At 36.2% G+C, this 22178-nt stretch overlaps 1 protein-coding gene and 1 long non-coding RNA gene across 50 annotated transcripts in view; one reads left to right on the forward strand and one right to left on the reverse strand.

Moving 5' to 3' along the window:
- Nucleotides 1-22178, reverse strand: part of WNK1 (WNK lysine deficient protein kinase 1) — a 164030-nt gene that overhangs the window by 13057 nt on the left and 128795 nt on the right. For 13 of the 49 annotated variants that reach the window (XM_045464079.1, XM_045464081.1, XM_045464076.1 and 10 more), the window contains 14 exons: nt 16136-16285; nt 14404-14862; nt 13351-13632; nt 12545-12633; nt 12289-12451; nt 11740-11856; nt 11244-11417; nt 10950-11007; nt 10701-10823; nt 8687-10134; nt 7477-7560; nt 5381-5464; nt 4679-4739; nt 1288-1361 (listed from right to left, as the gene is read on the reverse strand). In XM_045464079.1, coding sequence (XP_045320035.1) covers nt 1288-1361; nt 4679-4739; nt 5381-5464; nt 7477-7560; nt 8687-10134; nt 10701-10823; nt 10950-11007; nt 11244-11417; nt 11740-11856; nt 12289-12451; nt 12545-12633; nt 13351-13632; nt 14404-14862; nt 16136-16285 — 3366 coding nt within the window. The remainder of the gene's footprint in view (nt 1-1287; nt 1362-4678; nt 4740-5380; nt 5465-7476; nt 7561-8686; nt 10135-10700; nt 10824-10949; nt 11008-11243; nt 11418-11739; nt 11857-12288; nt 12452-12544; nt 12634-13350; nt 13633-14403; nt 14863-16135; nt 16286-22178) is intronic. The other 36 variants (XM_045464082.1, XM_045464080.1, XM_045464077.1 and 33 more) reach the window with 14 other exon arrangements.
- LOC123590672 lies at nt 257-21739 on the forward strand. Its single transcript, XR_006708910.1, has 3 exons — nt 257-357; nt 11600-11604; nt 21693-21739. It is a non-coding gene; the product is annotated as an uncharacterized LOC123590672 (long non-coding RNA).

Here is a 22178-nt window from a genome sequence, read left to right on the forward strand (position 1 = left end):
ATTCCCAATATTCAATTTTTAAAATGATAAAAAATTGAATTAAAATAATAAAAAAATTCAATTAAAAAATTGAATCACTTTATTTCCCAGTCAGTATCTCTTTACATAAGCCCCTCCACCTTCACTGTGAAAATAAATGGAATACCATTATAGAGAACAAGATCTGTGCTGAGATGGTACAGATTAGATACAGATTCTCAGTGGCTGGCTAAGCTTACTAAGTTAATAATTTACCTCCAGATCTCATGTTATATACAAGACTTAGATTTATGTCTTTGTGGAAATATAAATAACAGGGAATGAAATCTTGAAGGTTGCCTGTGAATATGAAAACTACAAAGATTAAAGACAATGAATGTTAAATGCCAGCTAAGCTTCAAGAATCAACATAAGTAAATGGGACCAAAAGGAGGATCCAGATCCTTGTTCTAATTTATCCATGTATTATAAACTCAGCCCAGTACAAACTCTCAGAACCTCAGTTTACAAATGAGAAAAATATCAACTGCTATCCCCAACTCCCAGTGCTACCATGAGAATAACTGGAAAGCAGTTGTGAAAGTAGTAAAAAATAAAAAAATAAATAAATCACTAGTTGGACCACCTGGGAAAACGATGTATCACTTGATGTTGACTCAGTATTTTCATTTCAGAAATTAATCCTAAAAAATTGACCTAAACATAGAAAATGTTTCCTGTTACATTACTTATTACGATAGAAAAATTTGAAACAACCTAATGACTAATAATAGGAGAATGGGTTAGGTGAACCAACTACTAGATTGGGAAAAAAGCTACAAAATCTCATTCAGAAAAGCAGGGTCAATTGTACACACATGTACATAGAAAAAGGAATGAGGGGAAACACACCCTAAAAAGTAATCCTGGGTGGAGGAGGTAGGTAGGAAGATGGGGTAGACAGTATACTGTTTCTCTACTGTACTAAGTATTCTGCATTCCTTTAATTGGCATGTATTATTATTGTTTTTTAAAGTTTACATATTTATTTATTTCTAGCTATCTCTACATCCAATGTGGGGCTCACATTCATGACCCCGAGATCAAGAGTCACATGCTCTTCTGGCTGAGCCAGCCAGGTGCCCCAGAAGGTTTTTTTTTTTTTTTTTTTAAACACGTATTATTTTTAAGAGGGTAAAATGATAAAGAACTATAAAAAAGATATATATCATCAAATTGGCGATTGTGTCCCAAAGGTAAGTAATAATTTTATTATATACCTATTCACCCCAAAGAGGAAATCAAGGCAAGGGAAAGTAATGGTCTTACCTGGAATCGTCCCATCTTAAAAACACCAGTTCCTGAACTAGTTCCTAGGACAGGACCTTCTGTGATTTGAGAAACTGAAACAAGTACATGGAGGAGAAAAAGAACTTAAGTTAGCATCTCTTTTTAGTTAGCTTCTTTTCCTTTTGGTCAGAAATACAGCAAAATAAAAGTACCTATGAGGTGAGAAAAATGGTCTGAGGCAAGGAAAATTTCCTTACCTTCTTTTCTCCTTGGGCTTTGTCCAAAAAGGAAAATAGTTATTATTTACTCTCCTTACTAGATACCTTTAGTCTGAAAGATACTGTTTGTGAAATACTGTCAAAGTCTGAAAATTTATCATTAGTCCTCTACTTTTCCTTGCACACATGTACAGATGATATGTTATTGTTTGGAGGAATAAAAGTTACATATAAGCAAAGCAGCTTCAAGGCTTAACTACAACATAAGAGATACTATAAAAACTAAGGTTAATGGGTAGTAAGAATTCAATTACTCATTCTTTAACTCAAAGATAAAAATAAATGAAGAGAATTATGAGATTTTACTTAGGATATCAAAGACGCATTTTTAAAATGAAAATCATCTATGACAACTCGGTTTATACAACACTTAGGCAAAAATCTTAGAACAGGAAGTACAAGGTGTCAGAATCACTGATAAATAGTTTTGAACAACTTTCAAGCCACCTAGGTCATCCTTTCTAAGGACAACCACTTGAGGTTTTTTTCCTAGAGATAATATAGACATATACAAGCATTTTCTTTATTTTATACAACTAGTAAGCTCAATTTTATACAACACTGATTTTGATATTTTTACAATGTATCTTAGCATTCCATATTGATTTCTCATTCTTTTTAATGGCTGCAGTGTTTTATGTCTGTCTGTATGTATGCTATATGTATACAAAGTACCATATTTTAAACAGGCTTCTGTGGATGGACATTTAAGTTTTTCAGAACTTCTTGCTATTGTAAGTGTTCTACCAAGTATTTTCTTATAAATCTGTGGAATACCTAAGAATGGATATGCTGAATCATACCCATTTAAAACCTGGAGAGACATTACTAAATTGATCTCTAAAGAGGTTGTGTTAAGTCACTGGTGGCTATTAAACTTCTAAGTTTACCAATGAGAGGTTCAGAAATGCTATCACTTACTAGTCTTTTCTGTGATATGAATACCCACCACTGCCCAGTTTTTCATTTATCTTTGGACATCATGGCTTTTTTTTCCATGCAGAAAGTTTTGAATCTATTATTGCTTCTGTATCAGGGATCAGCAAACTATGATCACGGACCAAATTCAGCCCACAGCTTGTTTCTGTAAATAAATTTTATTAGACTACAGAGCCAAACTCATTCATTCACGTATGGCCTATGCTGTTTTGGGGTTACAATAGGAGATTCGAGTAATTGTGACAGAGACTATATGGCCAGCAAAGCCTGAAATATACAACTTTCTGGCCTTTTACAGAAAGTTTGTTGATCCTACTTCAGACAGTTAAAAAAAAAAAAAAAGAAAAGAAAAGAAAAAGATTTCTTGTATGTTTTGTTACAGCACTATTTTACATTATCATTTTTCATCTTTGACCCATTTGGAATTTATGTTGGTCAAGGCTGGCATCTAAGCTTTCTTCCAGATGGTTGTCCAGTTGTCACAAAGCATTTATTGAAATATCCTAGCATTTTCTCACTGATTTAAAAGCCCACCTTTTTCATATTTCTTCTTTATAGTTTGTCCATTTCTAAACTTCTCTAGTCTGTTCCAATGATTTTTTTTTTAATGTTTATTTATTTTTTGGTGGGTGGGAGGGCATGCACATGAGCGGGGGAAGGACAGAGACAGAGAGAGACAAGAGGATCCAAAATGGGCTTTTCAGTGAAAGCAGAGAGCCCGATGCGGAGCTTGAACTCATGAACTGTGAGATCATGACCTGAGCCGAAATCAGACACTAACCAACTAAGCCACCCAGGTGCCCCTCCATTGATTTTCAAGTCACTTCTTTTAAAATGAGAGTGAATTCAGAATATAATTGCCTTGAAGATAATTTAGAGAGGTTTTTTTTTTTTTTTTTAATTTTTTTTTTCAACGTTTATTTATTTTTGGGACAGAGAGAGACAGAGCATGAACGGGGGAGGGGCAGAGAGAGAGGGAGACACAGAATCGGAAACAGGCTCCAGGCTCTGAGCCATCAGCCCAGAGCCTGATGCGGGGCTCAAACTCACAGACAGCGAGATCGTGACCTGGCTGAAGTCGGACGCTCAACTGACTGCGCCACCCAGGCGCCCCAATTTAGAGAGGTTTTAAGTGAAATTCAGAATTTAAGGAAGAAAGAAAAGATCTGAGTATTCAGGTAATCTTATTAATAGTTATACAGGGAAACATATGTAGGTGGTAGTGAGGAGAATGGATAAACTACAAAAGGAACAATATTAAGTGTTACACAAAAGCACACTGAATAAATACAGCTCATGTTTAATTATTTTCCCTTTTGAATATAAGTGGTTCTAAGAGAAAAGGTGACAGCAAATAGAAGCTTTAAATTTCCTACTTTGTGGGGGGACTGGTGATGCAGTGAAAACAGATTTATAACAAAATTCAGAAAAGAAGTAGCTGATATGAACTCATGACCAAGAGCATGCTCATAAAAGTTCTCATGGCAATTTTAAGTTGTTACAAAATCTGGAAATATGCTTTGCCAAGAGACTGTGTACAAACACGCCAATTCTAAAGACTCCAGTAATGGAAAAAAAATAACGTTTAAACTGATTACAATATATATTTGTATTTCTTTTTTTTTTTTCCAACGTTTATTTATTTTTGGGACAGAGAGAGACAGAGCATGAACGGGGGAGGGGCAGAGAGAGAGGGAGACACAGAATCGGAAACAGGCTCCAGGCTCTGAGCCATCAGCCTAGAGCCTGACGCGGGGCTCGAACTCCCGGACCGCGAGATCGTGACCTGGCTGAAGTCGGACGCTTAACCAACTGCGCCACCCAGGCGCCCCTATATTTGTATTTCTACCATCCATGCTAGTCAAGCTTATCTCTACCTCTATCTATCTAGTGTCACAAAAGCCAAGAGATTAAGGTAAATTAACTTTTATAAATAGGCCTGAATTTCCTTCTCTCTCTTAGCAAGGGTCTATCCTAGCTAATAACAAAGGGTCTTATTCCGAGAAACTATCATTACCTTTTGCATGCTAATATTACATGTTCCAAATATTAGTATTAAAGTTCCTAAGTTATGAAATACGTAAAATTGTTCTTTAAAACTGTTTCAAATACACCTACATTCTTAAGAATGTCTTTGAGATAGTAAACTCTATAACCAATTATAAAGAGGACTGGAAATGGTATAACATAAGAGGAAGAAGGATGCTTCTCACCATCCTTCTGAGGCGGTGTTCCTGCTTCTGTAATTGCTGCTGGAGCCACCACGGACACAGGCTGCAAAACACATACACATAGATACCACAAAATCTTTAGCTTCAGTCACTCTTAAACTGTTGCCATGCTGCCTTTCCTCTGGTTTTTATACAGGGCAAAAGAAATATAGTATATGTGAAGAAACACTTGTGTCTTTTTTTTTTTTTAAGCCTAAAAGTAAGTCTGATGTAAAAAAAAAAACAAAAACAGAAAAATTTTAAGAAAAAATTCTGAGTTGCTTCTATATTGTTGTTTGTTTTTCTCATGGGATACTTAAGAGTATAACTTGGATAATAATAGAAAAAATAGTTTTAATCAGAACATTATTGTATCACAAGCTTAAAAGGAAGAAGTTAACTTTTAAAGCACAGCTTCCTCCAAAGCATAAATACAAAACCCATAGAATTCATCTATGGTATAATTCTAACCAGAGGCAAGACAAGAAAAGTACCTTTCAAATCAATAAAATATTTTCCACAGTTATACCACTGGGTCAGTGTTAATCTTAATCTGCTTTATTTCTGTTTGCTGGAATAAGCAAAGACTCTGAATTAATGCTTTTAACTCTGTAGGTGTCAAAGGTATTAATAGGTTAGAGTATGTTTTAGGAATGTGATATATTAGGATTATGGAAAGATTTTGGCAAAATTTTCAAAACTTACCCCAACTGTAGATGTCCCCACAACAGTCTCTGGACTAAGTGTTCTTCTCAATTGAGCATCAAGATCTTCCAGAGGTTGCTGGGACTGAACGAAACAACTACAATAAGTAGAGGTCTTTGGCATATTCAGAAGCACTACATATAGCGCATCTAAATAAGGAATACTCTTTGATGCTTTAGATTGACACAATGTAACATCTGTCTAGTCACTGAATATAAAACTCAATATATTAAATATTAACTTATATTGCTTGAATGATATGTCAATTTCCCAAGCCTTAGAGAAATTCAGTCATATTTATGTTTTTACAGTTTTGAAGTCTATGTTTGATGTTCCTTAAAGTGATACAAAAGTTTCTACCTGTCCTCTCTTTAAAAATATATTCTGGGGGTGCCTGGGGGACTCAGTTGGTTAAGTATCTGACTCTTGATTACAGCTAAGGTCATGATCTGATGGGTCATGAGACTGAGCCCCACATTATGCTCTGCACTGGTAGCACAGAACCTGCTTGGGATTCTCTCTCTTCCTTTCTCTCTCTGCCTCTCACCCTGCTAGTAAATAAACTTAAAATATATATATATTCTGAAAAATGTATCAAGATATTTTGGTAGATTAATTTTTTTTTTTCTTTTTCAGTTTGGTACATCTTTCTGAGAACTTGTCCTTATGAATAAAAGATGGCATTAATGTATTTGATCACTATCAAGGATATTATTCTTTTCTTTAGGTCTTAATCTATACTTCTTATACCCTATAAATGGCAGCAAAAAGGAACTGGAGGTCTGGGCATTCCAACCTGTTAACCAGGTCTTACCACCATTCATCACAAGGCCAGTAACTTTTTACTTTTGATACAGGCCATAATCCCACATCTATTTTGGCTTCTATCACTTATTCTTCTACAGCCTTCATTTATCCTTCTCCCTCTCTATATAGGCATTATCCACTAAACCTCACCTCCTCACATTTTATTTGCTGTTTCTCATCCATTTGAGCCTGAATACGTGTCTGAATACATGTTTTTAATGAGAAAACAGGTGTAAAACCCCTAACTTACAGACTTTCACAATGTATTTTTTCCAAAATGTGGTGACTGATGGAGTGAGTTCTCTTTGGAGTTATTACTCTATCATGGCAAGTTCTTTATATTCTACTGTACAGCTGTAGAAGTGATAAATTCAGACTTCTTGTGTTAGCAATTTATGTTTTTCTTCTATATAATTCTAAAATAAATTCCTATTTTAGTTTCAATGTTTACTACTTTGCTCATGGCAGAAGCTTTTTCATGGTTACAATGGCTTCAATAATAACTACTTTCCTTACGGGACTTCAACTAAATAAATGTGTGGGGTGGTGGGGTAGGGTAGAAAAGGGAAATGATAATTTAAATATTGCAGGCAATTCTGATCACCATTGGGTAGACCCAATGAGCAGATCTGAGTGTGAAACAGGAATCTCACATTCATGTCACTGCTCTCAGTTCCTGTATGAGTAATCTCATGCTAACTAAACTGTGTAGGTTTTGTATTGAAAGATAAAAGACATATTTTCATGAAACATGACCCTTATATCCATCTATATTTAAGCCAGTTACTTTATTTGTTGGTCACTGAAAGAAATGTCAAACATTAGAGAAAAAACTGGTTGACTGAACTCACAGAAAAGGGGCATTATCAGTTATCTTTTCCTAAGGAACTTTCAAAGTTAATTCTGATTACTTGTAATTTTTTACTTCCACAATGGTCTAGAGCCTAATCTCATTCATCAGATGCAATTTCACTATTCTAGAAAACTGTGAATGACAGGAGTTACATTTGTCTGGTAACATGTAAACCCTGCTATTTTCTTTCTTCATAAAATATGAAAAAATATTAATATCAAATGTGTTCTAGATGACTTGAACAAAAGAACCACGAAGCTTCTTACTTTAAATAAGGTCTGGATCATTGGCTATATACACTGTTTTAAGAGAAAGTTGTTACTAGGTCAAAACTAAAGAGGAGCCAAAAGCCAAGATCATGCAATGGAGAATTTAAATAAGCTTTGTGAAGGAAAAAGTAGGAGCACAAAAAGAAATCTGCCAAGTCTTGGGGCACCTGAGTTAGTGAAGGTCCTGGAAAAGGTGGCAGCTGCTCGCTGGGTGGAGTACCAGCTGGAAGTTCAGTACCCACTGGCAGCACCTACAGACAATGAAGGGAAATTCAAGTCCATGAGAAAGACTACATGCTGGCCAGTAAATCAACTAATTCAAATGCAGAAATATAAGAATAAAATATATCTATAGTTAAGGCATGATTGTCATCTGGCTTATATTCTGGTATCTATCTTAAATAAAGGACATTATAACCATGATACTATTATGGGGTTACTACTACATACCAATAAAATGAATAGTAAAATTTAGTGGAAGGTTATTCCCTAGGGAAAACAGAATCAAAGGCTGTATGGACATGAGAGGCACAGTTATTCTTGAGCCACTGTTTTAGTACAGTATCATCAGGCTTTTCCTAAAACAAAGACTTTTCCGAGAAAACAATTCAGAAATAACCAAGGGGCAGGTCTGATAACAAAAGTCATCAGAAATCTAACACTATAAAGCAATTTGTACACAGCCTCTATTACTGGCCGACTATAAAAAGAATTTTACAATCAATGGCAATGCAGAAAGTAAGTGAAGCATAGAATATAGTAGAAAAAACACAGCCTTGTTATTTGGAGAAGATCAGAGAGACTGAAGAGAGAATGAGAGGAAATCCACCATAGCGGAATTAGAAAACACATTTTAGTTAACTTATTCCTAGGATTAGATTCTTTTTCCCTGTATATGAAATTCATCACCAACTTCCAGTTTTTGTACACCCCAAATTGTACACCGTGGAACTGAAGCAAAGCAGAAAATCTGCTTCATTCTCATTGAAACAAAGATCATTGTAAACTGCTATTACTATGTATAATTGCTAGCAGAAGCATTTAGCTTCCTTTTGGGATACAGATTTCTTTAGCTGGTGCCAATGAGGAAGGAACGTCTGTATTTTACCTCATTATTATATAGTCTTAGAAAATCATGTAATATAATTAACCCCCAAATCTTGCCATATTCCAAAAAAAGGAGGTCTCTTGTGTTCAATGTATATATATCCTAAAATAATTTTCAATTTATTTAATAAACACTTAATGTCTACTATAGGCCAGGCCATCTTTATAACTACATTTCTAATTTGCAAGGCTGAGTTGAAAAAAGGCACTTACGGGGTTGGGGGAAAGAATAATCATATTTATCAAATTATTTCAAAACAAGAATCTTACTGGAGCTTTAGTTAAAGGTGGCTTTGATGGAGCAGTTCCAGCTTTCACTCCTGATGTAGTGCTGACTGGGGTGGACACATAGCTGACTGGGGTGGAAACTTGTCCAGGTGTGACCACTGGTATAACTGACAAACCAGTTGTCCCTAATGGCAAACTTGTTGGTGGTAAGCATGTACTTGTAGTAGAAGTCATGAGCTTGCTTGGTGCAACAGCAGTGGTTGGGATGCCTGGTGCGACAGTGGTCTCTACTACCAGTGATGTCTCCAGTGAGACAGATGCATGTTGGGCTCCAGATGAGCTGTGTTCACTAAAGAGAGACCGCAGCTTTTCCTCTAGAGTCTTTATGTCATCAATTCCAGGAGCCTTGGGCTGTGAGTCAGCATCTATTTCAGGACAGTGAGTGTGGGGCTGGTTGGGAAGTAAAGCTGGTTGAGGCTGACTATGAATTAGTGTCTGCTGCACAGCAGGCACACTGGCAACAGGTTGTACCAAAGGTGGGATACTAGGTACTTGGGGTAATAAAGGTGTAGAAGTAGGTCCTGCTGCTTGAGGAAGGACAGGAGTAGAAGCCATAGCTGATGGGGTGACCAAAGGATGCACCCCACCAGGCTGAGAAACAGAACTAGATAATCCTGCTCCAGGGGAGGAAGATGATGATGCAGACAGGGACAAAGCCAATCCAGTTGTACTGCTATGAGATGTTTTATCTAGTGAGTGTGCACTAACCACCACTGTTTCGGCTAGAGTAGGAGCAGAGGTGCTGCTGCTCAGCTGAAGAGGCAGCTGAGAAGCTATGCTCGGGAATGGAGTGGTGGCAGCAATGGATGTTAACGTGGCTACCCCAGAAGTACTGCCTGTCGCTTGTTGAGATACTACAGGTGGAGGCTTAGCACCTGAGACAGCAGCACTGCCCGCAGCAGAGGCTAACGTTGAAACTGGTATAGATGGCAAAGTGCCTATGCTAGAAACAACACTCCCAGATGTAGAAGCCTGAACTGGCTGGGATGTTGTTGATATTGAGACAACTGTAGGTATTGTAATGCTTGAAACCACAGTGGAAAATACTGGTGATTCAGATATAGGAGGTACAGGGAGACCACTTGACGGTATCACACCTGTGCAGGTGGCAACTCCACCAATCCCTTTTTCAGTGGGCACTGGAATCTCAGACTGAATTACTGATGTGGACATGTCATTAAGAGGGCTGCTAGTTGCAGGGGCTGATATTGAAGGTGTGGCTGCTGCTGTGGTTGGGACTGCAGCAATGCTACTCATGGAAGGAGGTACTACTGGAAATGTTGGTCCTGTATGACTGAAGTTGGGAGGTGCTGTATTGGGCCCTTCTGTCATTTGGGCATGTCTGAGTTCAGAAAACGCCTGTTGTAGGCTAAGGGATGAAGCAGAATGAGACAAGTTCATTCCAGCGCCATGGGATGTTGAGGCAGCAACTGCAAAGGAGAATACAAAATTCATAATCAGTCCATTTTAAAAGGGTAGATTCAAAATTGTCCTAACAATCTGTTTTTGGGTTACCAACACTGCCACATACCAAGAAGGTTTAAAACTTCTCCTGAGGAAATGACAGGCTTTTTCTAAAACAGCAGAGTAAAAGAGCAGTTTGATGAAAATAAGTTAGCTTGTATGAATATCTATTTCGAGGGTAAAAGAAAATTTAAAAAAAATTTCAAAAAAGAGAAAAAAGATAAAAAAAAGAGCAACCTCAAAGCATATACAATAGTCCTAAATGGAGAAACAAAACATATTACTGTATCTACGTATTATTTATTACACAAGCTGTATCTAGGGTGGCTGTCCTTTCTGGCTCTTGTTCTTTAATCCTCTCTATTCATCCTCTATTTTGCTCCTCCATGCTTGCCTGTTGATTATAATCTCAATTTTCTACTCTTCTTTATTGTCTATGTCATCATTTGAATTACTGCTTGATGACCAAGCTTCCAATATAGCAGAGATGATATGGGATTGATATAGGTTTGTGGTAGAAGCAATTCCTTACCCGTATCTGATATTTCACCAGTGAAAAGTTTTGATTCTCGTAATCGGCTTTCTGGCACAGGACTCACTATAAACCGTCTTCCAGCAGAATGAACAACTTGAGTTAAAGAACTGGTAGGAATGCCTGTAAAAAGAAACCATTTAACTGCATTATCTATATATTGTCACCAACATGAAGCTTTAAGATTTCATTAGTATAAAATTTCTTAGGTCAAAGCTAAAAGCAAACATGGAAAGGAAAGAAATTCACCTATTTGCTGTGGCATAGAAGATGCAGGAATTGGTTGTTTGAATTCTCCTTCCAATTTCTACAACAAACAAAAGTGACCAAATTCATTCTCATACACAATCTTTCCCCCCACCACCCCTAAACACAATCTTAAAGATTGGGCAAAGCAATTGGCCCCATGCAAAGAGGACATAAATATTTGATAATTTTAGCCATTGATGTAATGTGGTATCATTGAACATGTTGCATGGCAAATTTAACACTATAGCAATATTTTAAATAAACAAAGCTTCACTATGGGAATGCTGAACTTACTTGAGAACCTGCAAAGCCATAGTCATCCTTTCCCTGTAGACTCTCCAATCCCTGGTCACCCTCTGGTTCCACACTGACATCCTCGCTGAGCATTTCATCAGCTTTTTCAATAATTTCTCGTACTTGATCCACAAAGGACTCTCTCTCTATTGCTAAGATAAAGTCATTGTTCACCTGTAAAAGAAATGTGATGTCAGTCTGATTAGTAGAGTGTTATTCATGTTTTAAGTCATTCCAATTGCCACTTTTGTAACTTCTGCCCTATCTGCACACCACCTGTACTATTATTCATTGATATGTAAGTTAATTCTTCAACACTTAGACAGGTACTAGACAAAAGTATCTCTAAATCACAGGTTTGGTGTGCTAATTATATTCACGTTGAAATAAATACAGAACTGTCAAAACAGATAACAAAATATTGCACATTTGCTTAGGGCAGTGGTTATTAAAAAAAGTACTAAAGCAAAATTTGGAACTCCAAATGCAGACATACCATAATTGTTGCTATCTCCTCAGGATTGTCACCATCTAAATCGAATTTGAATGTAACCATTTTCCGATTATGAGTCTCTAACTGACATTCTACTACCCGGTCCCCTTTATTTGAAACCTAAAAAGAAAAAAAAGAAAAAGTACTTCATATCTCAGAAGCCATATTACATATTATTCCATTATTCCATTATTAAATTTGAGAAAGTAATACAGATTATCACTTGAACTTAAGCCTGATGCTACCACCATTCCCTGAAGACTTGTTGGTACTTACCTCTTAAACTGGTAGCAAGAAAACGTTAAGAAAATATTGGCCTTTGAGCTATTTCCTCATCTTACACTGAAGGGTCTGGAAGGAGTGTAAAGTCTCTGTTCTACAAATTAAAACTTTTTCTAAAAGGTAGATAGTGCCTTACCATAAAAATATGGAATTTAACAGTATTATTTGGGTGATTAGAAAATTCTAAACTTTCATAACTATACCTGAGCCTTAGAAATATTTAAATGACATTAAGTAACTATATGAAACTCACACAGTAGCAATACTTACATTCAAAATTCTCAATTTTGGACGTGAGGACTTTTCATGACGAGAGCGACTTCTTACAGATTTTCGATAATGCCGTTTTGTAGTTCTCCCTTCATGCCTTCCACTGGATGATGGGACATTCTCATTGCCATCACTCATTCCTGAAGCAACATCTGAATGTGCACTTCGAAAAATAAAGTTCAGTGTTTAAAGGTTTGATGTTTTGAAGTTTTATACCACTTACCAGTTAAGGAAGGAGAATTTTACTTTTACATACCTGTCTATAGAAGAGACCAAAGTGGTAGGTTGTGCCTGTGCCACTGGAAGTGGCTCTGGAGGAGCAACTTGAGAGACTCCCTGAGTACTCTGTAAATAGAAAGGATAATGGAAGTCTTGGCAGTAATACATTTTATTATTCATCATCTCCAATAAGCTACCCTTTTTTTTTCTTATCCCCCCCCAAGTCCTAGAAGCACTAAATTTACTAGTAATTCTCAATATTCAGCATCTAAAGACAGTGGTCTTAAAATTCCAAAGGAAGTTTCTAAAGCTAAGTCTCGGTATAGACTGCATGGTGTGACATCAGCCGACATAGCTGCTAGGGAGTGAGAAAGTACAACTTGCATGCAGCCAGCATCTTCCTAGAAGTGTGCAACAGGACAGGCAGAGCAAAGTGCAAAGATGATTCCTATCTTTCTCCTAATAGGGCAAAAATGATTACTGGGAGCACAGCAGGATAAGATACTTTTATGACTGCCATGGCAAGAATTTGTGAAAGGATTAAGAATAATGACTAAAGTACTAGCTAGAGAAGTGAAGTGCTAATAGGGTTAATCTTCTCCAAGGCACACTCACTTCCCAACAGAACAGCCAGTGGCAACAAGGCCCCCACAATGGCATTTCATTCTGCTGGAAGAAAAAGTCATTTAGAAGTTAGTTTGAAAATAGTCTCCACATGAGTTCTAAACAGGGGAACCTTATGTTTCTTCTTTGTCATTTTTATCCCATTGTGTGTGTGTGTGTGTGTGTGTATGTGTGTGTGTGTGTGTGTGTGTTATATAAACATGCAGTAATTCCATTTACCTCCAGAGCTGCTTGCTGGGAGGATGTAGTGGGGGCTTGTTGTGCTAAACTCACTGCTGGCTGAGACACTTGAACCTGTCCTCCTATACTGCCCACAGGAACCAAAAGGTTTGATTCCACAAAAGGCTGCACCACTGTAGGAAAGTAACCCGGTGTAGCCAGTGCTTCTGTCGGCATGGGAGGGGATAGGACTGTAGAAGGGATGCAAATAGAAGCCACGCTGGAAGTGGGAGCAATATTTGAATCTCCTGGGTATTGTGGTGGCAGTCGAGGTGGGAAGCCCTGTGACAGAAATGAGGAAGGTGAGTTAGTGCAGGTTGGGACATCAAATTAGCAAAACAGCAAGACATGCACAAAAAACCAACCAACCAACCAAACAAACCAACAAAAAAACCCAACAAAAAACGAAAGCACATAGTAAAGAAGAATAGTAGTAGTCCCATCTCTTTCTAATAATTTAAAGAAGATTTAAAGATGATTCTTGAAATGAAATGGTATACTGGTTTCAATTTAGGGGACGGGACTCTACAATTGCACTTTAAATTACTGGCTTTTCTCCTCTTTCAGATTTAAATAGGAGAAACAAACTAATTCCTTCTAGAAAAATATCAGTTTTCTAGCCAATCTAAAGTGGGAGAATGCAAAAGCTCTTCAAGGTAATCATTCTAGTCATATCAAGACAGGCTAATCTGAAGCTTTTTATTGGTACCATGTTGGCAACTCTATTTACCTTACCTATAAAAAAAAAAAAAGTAGCCTGATGTACTTACTCTCTTATTAGCCATATCTAGCATTTAGTCAGCTTACATCAAATATTGAGAGAACCATCTTCCTCCAAGGAAGTGTCTTGAGAAAAATGGAAATGAATCGTTCAACATTACTATCCTACCTTTTCTCTGAATTTTACTGTATTAGCTTCTCTAGTTGAGATCAGCTACACTTTTGTTACTGCTAGTTATTTTGACACTCAACTATTAGGTTTTCAAGTCCTTGATGGTTTACTATTAGAACCAAACCCTCTGGTGCCCTCCTTTTTGCTAGCCAAAACAATACCTGGTATAGAACATCTCCAGAGGGAAGTGGAACCTCAGCAGCTTGTCCAAGGTTAGCTGGTATTCCCATGGACTGAACTGCTGGTTGCAGGAGCTGTGGGTGAACCTGACTTGGCAGCTGAGTCACAGGCTGCAGAAGGGTTGGAAGCTGACTAGGAACCGCAGTTGGTCCCCCTGGGATCGCAGCTGCCGTAGCAGATGAGGCCAAGGTGAGCAGAGGCTGATTAACGCCAGCTGCCATTGTAACGGGAAGGGATGAGAAACCTGTCTGAGCCGCAGACACATGAGGAGTTGATATGGGAATTTGAGAGACAGGATACTGGGGGTGTAAGGAAGTAGAGAGTGGCTGTCCCAGAGGGAGGAAATGAGCACCAGAGTGGACTGGAACAACTGAGGGTTGTGTCGCAACTGGGATCTGAGGTTCGCCTTGGATAGCTGGTACTGGCTGGGAAACTGGAAGCTGGGAAGGTAAAGAAAAACAAAACAGACAGACTTAAAAAAAAAAGAAAAGAAAAGAAAAGAAAAAAGCAAGGCTGCCAAAAGCAAGATTTATGTGTTAGCCAAAAAGAAGGAAAAAAAAAAACCAAAAACCCAAACCTGCATACATTAGTTTAAGTTAATGTGCCACACAAGAATAGGGAAAGGATAACAGGAGACAGAGAGGCTGACAGACCGGCTGTTTCAAATCTTTTGTTGTAGGAAATTTTACTAATGTTTCATCGTTCGACAATAAAAGAAGACACTTCCGAAAGCAGAGTTTGTTTTTTTACAGCTCTATTTAGACATATTTCACATACCCTAATCCATTGGTATATTTGTTGTCACTACATCTATGACTGCTATTATAGTAGTTACTGAAATTCAAACGAAATTCCTTCTTACTGGAATTAGATTTCAATCTGTATTGCTTCTACAATTCTTTATTTTTTTTATTTTTATTTTTTGCTTCTACAATTCTTAAGTCTAACACTGGCCAATGAAAGTAGGTATGAGTACCATATTTCACTGACTCTAGGATGGAATCATCCCTCTCTACCACCTGGTCATTTTAACCTTTGTGAAACTAAGATGTATCTTATAATTAATGGTGTGTCAGTACTTGGTTACATAACATAATGGTGCATTTGACAACTGACAGTATCTCAGATGCGATGAAATACGACAGAAACAATACATTGTGCCAAAATACAAGGACAACAAGCCCCAACGTTAAAGTTTAAAATAGGTCATCCAGTAGAATATACCTTCAAAAGGGCACTTTTCAAGTGATTCAAAGGACGACTCAGAACAACAGAACATGATTCCATATAAGGGGTTTTTATGACTTACTGTCAGTAGGCAATGAAAGAGGAAAAAAATGCATAAATCTGCATGAAAAATACAGCATAGTTGTAAACCTAGAATAATTAGATATAGCTAACTCAATTCTAGAAAATGTCGTAGGTTCAGTTACTAAAGCACTGTTACTTAACCCACCAGTTCTAATACTTGTCCAACTGACTTCAGACTGATAAACCTAAAAGTTAAGCATTTTTGGATTGTGAATGCTGTCAGTATGTACCTATTTACATTAACTAATTCATGTGCACAAAAGGAACAATTGTCAATTCATTTTTGTGGTGAAAATAACCAACTTTGGTATTTCAACATTAGAGAAGATAGAAGCCTATCCATGAGAAAATACAAGTTACATGGAGATTCCATTTAGCATCTATTTAGAAATGAAGAGCTACCTGTTTTCCAGATGATACTTGAGGCAAGACCTGTGGAGTCTGAGACTGACTGACTGGCTGTGCAGTAGTGGCCTCACTGGAGGCTGATGTCTGTGGAAGTGAATACTGCACTGTCTGTTGAGGAGGGGCAGTCTGCTGTACTCCCTGCTGCTGAAAATAAAGTATAATTATTCAGTTTTGTTTCAAGTCATTAATAGCATGGTTCTAAGGAAGTACATTTGCCTAAAGCCTTCTGTATCTATAAATGACAATATTAGTAATCAAGACATACACAAACCCAAATTCATCAATTCCCCTTCACACATTTATTTCTTTTTCCTCTAGTGTTCTTTATTTGTGATGGTACCACGAAGAGCAATTAACCAATGTTTCAGAATTTGAGTCACTATTGGTTCTTCACCTATCATCCCCCTTACCCCAACAGTAGGTCATTCACAAAGATCTTTAGATAACATATCCAAATAGGTCCTCTCTCCTCTAATATCTCCTTCTGGTTTTTCCCATTTTTTTGATATCTGTTCTTACTTTGGTCCTATATTAAGCAAATTCAATCTCTTTCCTTTAAGCTCTCTCATTGTATTTTTGCAACCGTGTAATTAATTTGCTTGAAGAATAGCTCTGATTACAGCCACAAAATAGAAAAACACTGAATGTGGAATTTTAGCTTTACCATTTACTAGTTGTAATACCTTAGAGACTGCTCATTTTACTGCCAAAAAGATACTTCCTTCTTTGAAAACAAGGACACAATCACTCAATTCAAAGCAGGGCAAAGGAATAAGTGACATTTAGCAATCAACCACATGTTAGGCATTCTGGTTTAATACATCTAAACTTAATGTATGGTACATAATTGTACTCCCAATACTAAATTTTGTAATAAGTTAGTGGCCCCCTCTGGCCTAACAAAAATCTGAACTTCACAAATGACTTTCAAGACTCTCTAATGTCTCTAAGTAATTTAAAATTGTTTTGGTTAACACAAAACAACAGCTGCTTATAATAAAAATTTTTAACCAACGTATCAGATCGTTAAGTTAAATGAAATATCCTAACCCCGTTTCTCTAGAGGCAACCACTATCAATGGTTTGGTCATCACCTTTATGGATTTTTTTCTATATATAACTGGTCATTTACACACAATTACATATTGAAATAAAAGCATGTTCATTCTATAAATACAGTTCTCTAACATGCTGTTTTCATTTAACTTATCAATGGCATCAATATCCTAATGATGAACATTTTGGTTGATTTTTTTGATACTTAAAATAAGGCTACAACCAGTAGCTTTACATATGTCCTGGTCTATACAACTAACTAGATACTGCTGGTAAAAAGATATACTATTTGTTTATAAGTATATGTATACATAAAAACTTGAGATTTAACTGACATATAATGATTTAATATAGGTGTATGTTGTGAAATGATCACCAGAAGAAACCTACTTAACATCTATCACCACACAGTTACAGTTTTTTTCTTGTAATGAGAACTTTTAAATTTTAAGATCTACTCTTTTAGTAACTTTCAAATGTACAATACCATAGCAATTATAGTCACTATGCTACACACTGCATTCCCAAGACTTATTTTTATTTGTTTTATATATATTATGATCCTGACCACCTTAATGAACATCCTAGATTTTGTTAGGTGATAATCTGTAAATATTTTTGTTCTCCTGATACTTATTTCTTACTTCGCTCTCACTGTATCAATTAAAATCACCCCCCAAAATGCTGACACACAATGATGACAATAGTAGTGTTTGTTTTTTTCTTGTTTCTGATAATGTATTCTTATTTTAACTTAAATCAGGAACAACTGGCTACTGATTATATAACATTTATTTTCAAAAACGAATAACATATATATATCCAAATATAAGGCAACTCTGATTATAAAATAATTTTCCATATTTTCACCGAGAAAGGAGAATAAAAAACTAGAGAATCTTTTTGGTCAACTTGGAATTCACACTGAAACGTCTACCATTATCTGAGTCATTAATTTACATCTCTAAATAAGATGGCACATTTACATAAATATATTAACATATATTTACTTAACATATATTAACTTATATTATATATATAATATATATTATATATTAACTTATATATTATATATATATATTACATATTAACATATATATTAATATTGCTCCGCCTCCCTCATTCAAACTCTTCCCACATAATAAACCAGTCTCTTTATCTTCACTGGAGCTATACTACAAAGGCTCTAGTTTTCTGGAGCATAGTATAATACTTTCCCTGTAAGTTGTGTAAAATTTTCAGTGACAAGCATCATAAATAGCATTAGGACAGCTGGATTTTTTTGCTTTTGTCATAACTTATAGGTTCATATTCATGTAATCTTTGTATTACCTCCTTACAGTGACCTTTGAATAAGTTGTTCACAATGACAATAGAACCTGGAATAGTGAAGTTGCTCCCTTAAGAATAAGGACCAAATCTATATTTAATTTCTTAGCTTTTATTTTAAAACCAGTTCTGTCAGATGTTGTCTATAAACATCTCCAACTACATATACTTATTTTAAGGTCCTTACAAGCACATGTTTTCACCAGTTTTATTTTATTCCATTAACATTTTTTTGCTTATTGTTCAAAATAAAGGAGAGTGAAAGCCCGTAATGTGCAAATATGATAAAAATTTCAATATGTTGATTTCCTTCTTTACTAAGAGAAAGGGAAAAGTTTGAGGAAAAAAATATACCACTTTACAGATGAGCATATGCTTAACTCTCTCTCACTTCTATCAATGCAGAACCAAGCTTACATCAAGATGTGGATTCAATCAACTTTTTTTTTTATGAACCTATACCTTTACTTACTTGTGTTCTAGCTAGACTGAACTAAAGGTTTCTGTTCTCACAGTTTTCTATCTTTGTTGTTTTCTACCTTGCTTATACTGACCACCGCCCCCCCCCCCCCCCCCGCCACTTTGGCCTAGAACACTCTTTATTCTTACATGAGTTTAACTCACAATCAGAGTTCAGTTCAAATGCTATCTCTTTCATAAAGCCTTCTTGATATTCCCCTCCCTGCTTGAAAGAGATATAATTTCTCTCCTTTGGTGGCATAATTGGGATGCAGTTAAGTGGTGAGTTGTGGAGTCAGACTACTTGGATTTAAATTCTGTTTCTACCTCTTATAAGCTGTGTAAGCTTGGATAAATTACTCATCTTCTCCAGATCTTACCTTAGCTCTCCCATCTGCACAATGAAAATAATGACAGTATACTTACAGGGTTCATACAAGGATTAAATAAAAATACAGGTAAAATGCTTTGCACATTGTATATAATCTTAACTATTACGCTTATGTGTTTTGTAGGAGTTGACATGTATGTTTACTAGATTACTTAGGCTCTTTGAAAGTAGTCATATCTGATCCATCTTGACCCTCAGTGCCTATCTAGCACATGGTCCTTGGGAGCATGAACTCAGTTAGGAAAAAAAATCTGTTTAATTACTGGTATGTGTGTGTGTGTGTGTGTGTGTGTGTGTGTGTAAAAGAGAGAGAGAGAGAGAGAACTGTTGAGAAATAACAGTTTTATAGACATGTACCATCACTCTGCTTAAAATAAGAGAGGCACGTATGCCAATTATACCTTAGAGTATTTAGGGAGAAGTGGCACCCCTGGGTAGGCCAGGAATAGATGGTCATCTTTTTGTGCACAATCTCACTGGCTAATAAACAACACTTCAGCCAAATAGGTATTGTTTAGCACAGCAACTTGGAAACATGTTTTGTATAAACCTGCCTCATGAAACCAGTTCAAATAGCCTATACAGACTATGTACTATCTATTGAATAAGGAAGGGTGCTTGATGGAAAAAATGTTCATGAGCCTCAGTTGAACACAAAGTTAAGAAACACCTGAAGATTCAATGGAAGAAATAATAATAAGAAGAAATAATAGTAATATTAGTAGTAGTATAAAAATTAATCATAAAATAAAATATAAAATTATTATTGGCTCTATTATTATTATTTTACTTATTTATTTATTTATTGAGCTATAAGAGAGTGAGCGTGAGTGGGGGAGAGGGGCAGTGGGAGAGAGCAAGAATCTTAAGCAGGCTCCATACTCAGTGCAGAACCCGACACAGAGCTCGATCCCATGACTATGGGATCATGACCTGAGCCAAAATCAAGAGTCAGATGCTTAAATGACTGAGACACCCAGGTGCCCCTGTAACAAATTATTAAGTAAGGTGGTTTATGGCATACATGGCAAAGAGCTACTAAGTTTTCTAGTAGGAGGAAGCTATTTTTGGAACCTCATTAAGATACACATACCACTAGAAGGGACTCTTGATCAAAACATGAAAAAAGCAATCCCTTATTGGTTACAGTCCAGAAACCCATGGAATAAAGTAAGTTTCAGCTAAAGGACATTTCTCTTCTCACTCTAATAAAATTAGAGATATGGTTTCCAAAGGTAGGGTTGGAAACCGACAGTATAAAAAAATGAAACTCACATCTAAAAATAAACTCCACCCATATAGTACAGAGCTTATAACCTTAAAAAAAAAAAAAAAAAAGAAATCCCAGTAGCTGAAACAAATAAATGCAGATTCTTGAGTACCTCTCCAGAATCATAAGTCCCTGTAGAACTTTAATATAGAAAAAAACCCTATTCTAGAAATGCTGAATTCTGGCTTATAATTTTTAGTTCTATCCACTTACTGGCTATGTGACCCTGAAAAAATTAAGTATTCTAGACTGCATATACTTATATAATTTGAGGGCCCAATTTTATGATTCTATTTAAATATCATCCTCTATGTAACATAATTCACAAAATAAAAGTATCTACAAAAAGCATCACTGACACATAAATTTTGATTGTATTACAGCCATATTTAGCTACATTTTTTCCCAGAAGAGTCAACTACCTAAATTCTTTTAACCTGACCATTTATGGAATTGTCCTCCCTTTACCCCCACATATTTTTCTTACTAATAAACTGAATGGTTTGTTTCACTATCTTCATTTGCTAGTAAGTATACATATTATATGCCCACATATAATATACATAACAAATTCCTTTGGAGAAGGAAGAACAGAGCAAGCACTTAAATTTACTCAGGTTTATTGGTGTTGGCCTGTGTCCAAAGATAAACAAAGTAGGAGTGGAACCTGATAGCGCTTCTGCCCTCAAAACAGCTTCATGTAATTTTTAATTTGTATTTTCATTAAAGGTTGTTAACAGAACTAAAATACAATTTGTTAAGGTTGGCAAATTGTGACTACTCAAATTTAACTAATTATATACAGATTCATCTACTTGTCTGAAAGAAAAAGCAGGAGCAAGACAAAGCATATGATTACCAGCCTTTAAATTCTGTAGACAGGGCTGTTTGTTGGTCACCAAGTAAATGTACGTATAACCAAACTAATCCTGTACAAGGAACAACTAATTTAAACTAGTATCAAATGACTATATGATTACATGCTAGCCTGGAAGGAGACCATCTGTAATAAAAATTAAAAGCTTTGTTTAAAAAAATTAATAGAGGGGTGCCTGGGTGGCTTTGTTGGTTAGGCATCTGACTTCGGCTCAGGTCATGATCTCATAGTTCATGAGTTTGAGCCCCGAATCGGGCTCTGTGCTGACAGCTTGGAGCCTGGAGTTTGCTTCAGATTCTGTGTCTCCCTCCCTCTCTCTGTCCTTCCCCTATTCATGCTCTGTCTCTTGTTCTCTCTCTCAAAACTAAATAAACATTAAAAATACAATACAATACAATAAAATATTAATAGAAACAGAAACCAATTTATGACTTGATAGCTGGGAAAACACACTTCGCAGGGAACTGTCAATGAAATAGTTCATGAGGAAGTTTTTACGACAAATGTGGTGGCTATCAATTTTATTTGAAACAGCTAAAATATTCAACAGTGTCAAAAAAGCCTTATTCCCATGCGAATAATTGCTATTAACTAATATCAGTAATGAACTACACATGTTTAATTTTACAATTACTAGTTTTGCTGTTGAATACAT

This window comes from Leopardus geoffroyi, chromosome B4, assembly GCF_018350155.1.
Source record: "Leopardus geoffroyi isolate Oge1 chromosome B4, O.geoffroyi_Oge1_pat1.0, whole genome shotgun sequence".
NCBI classification, from domain to species: Eukaryota; Metazoa; Chordata; class Mammalia; order Carnivora; family Felidae; genus Leopardus; species Leopardus geoffroyi.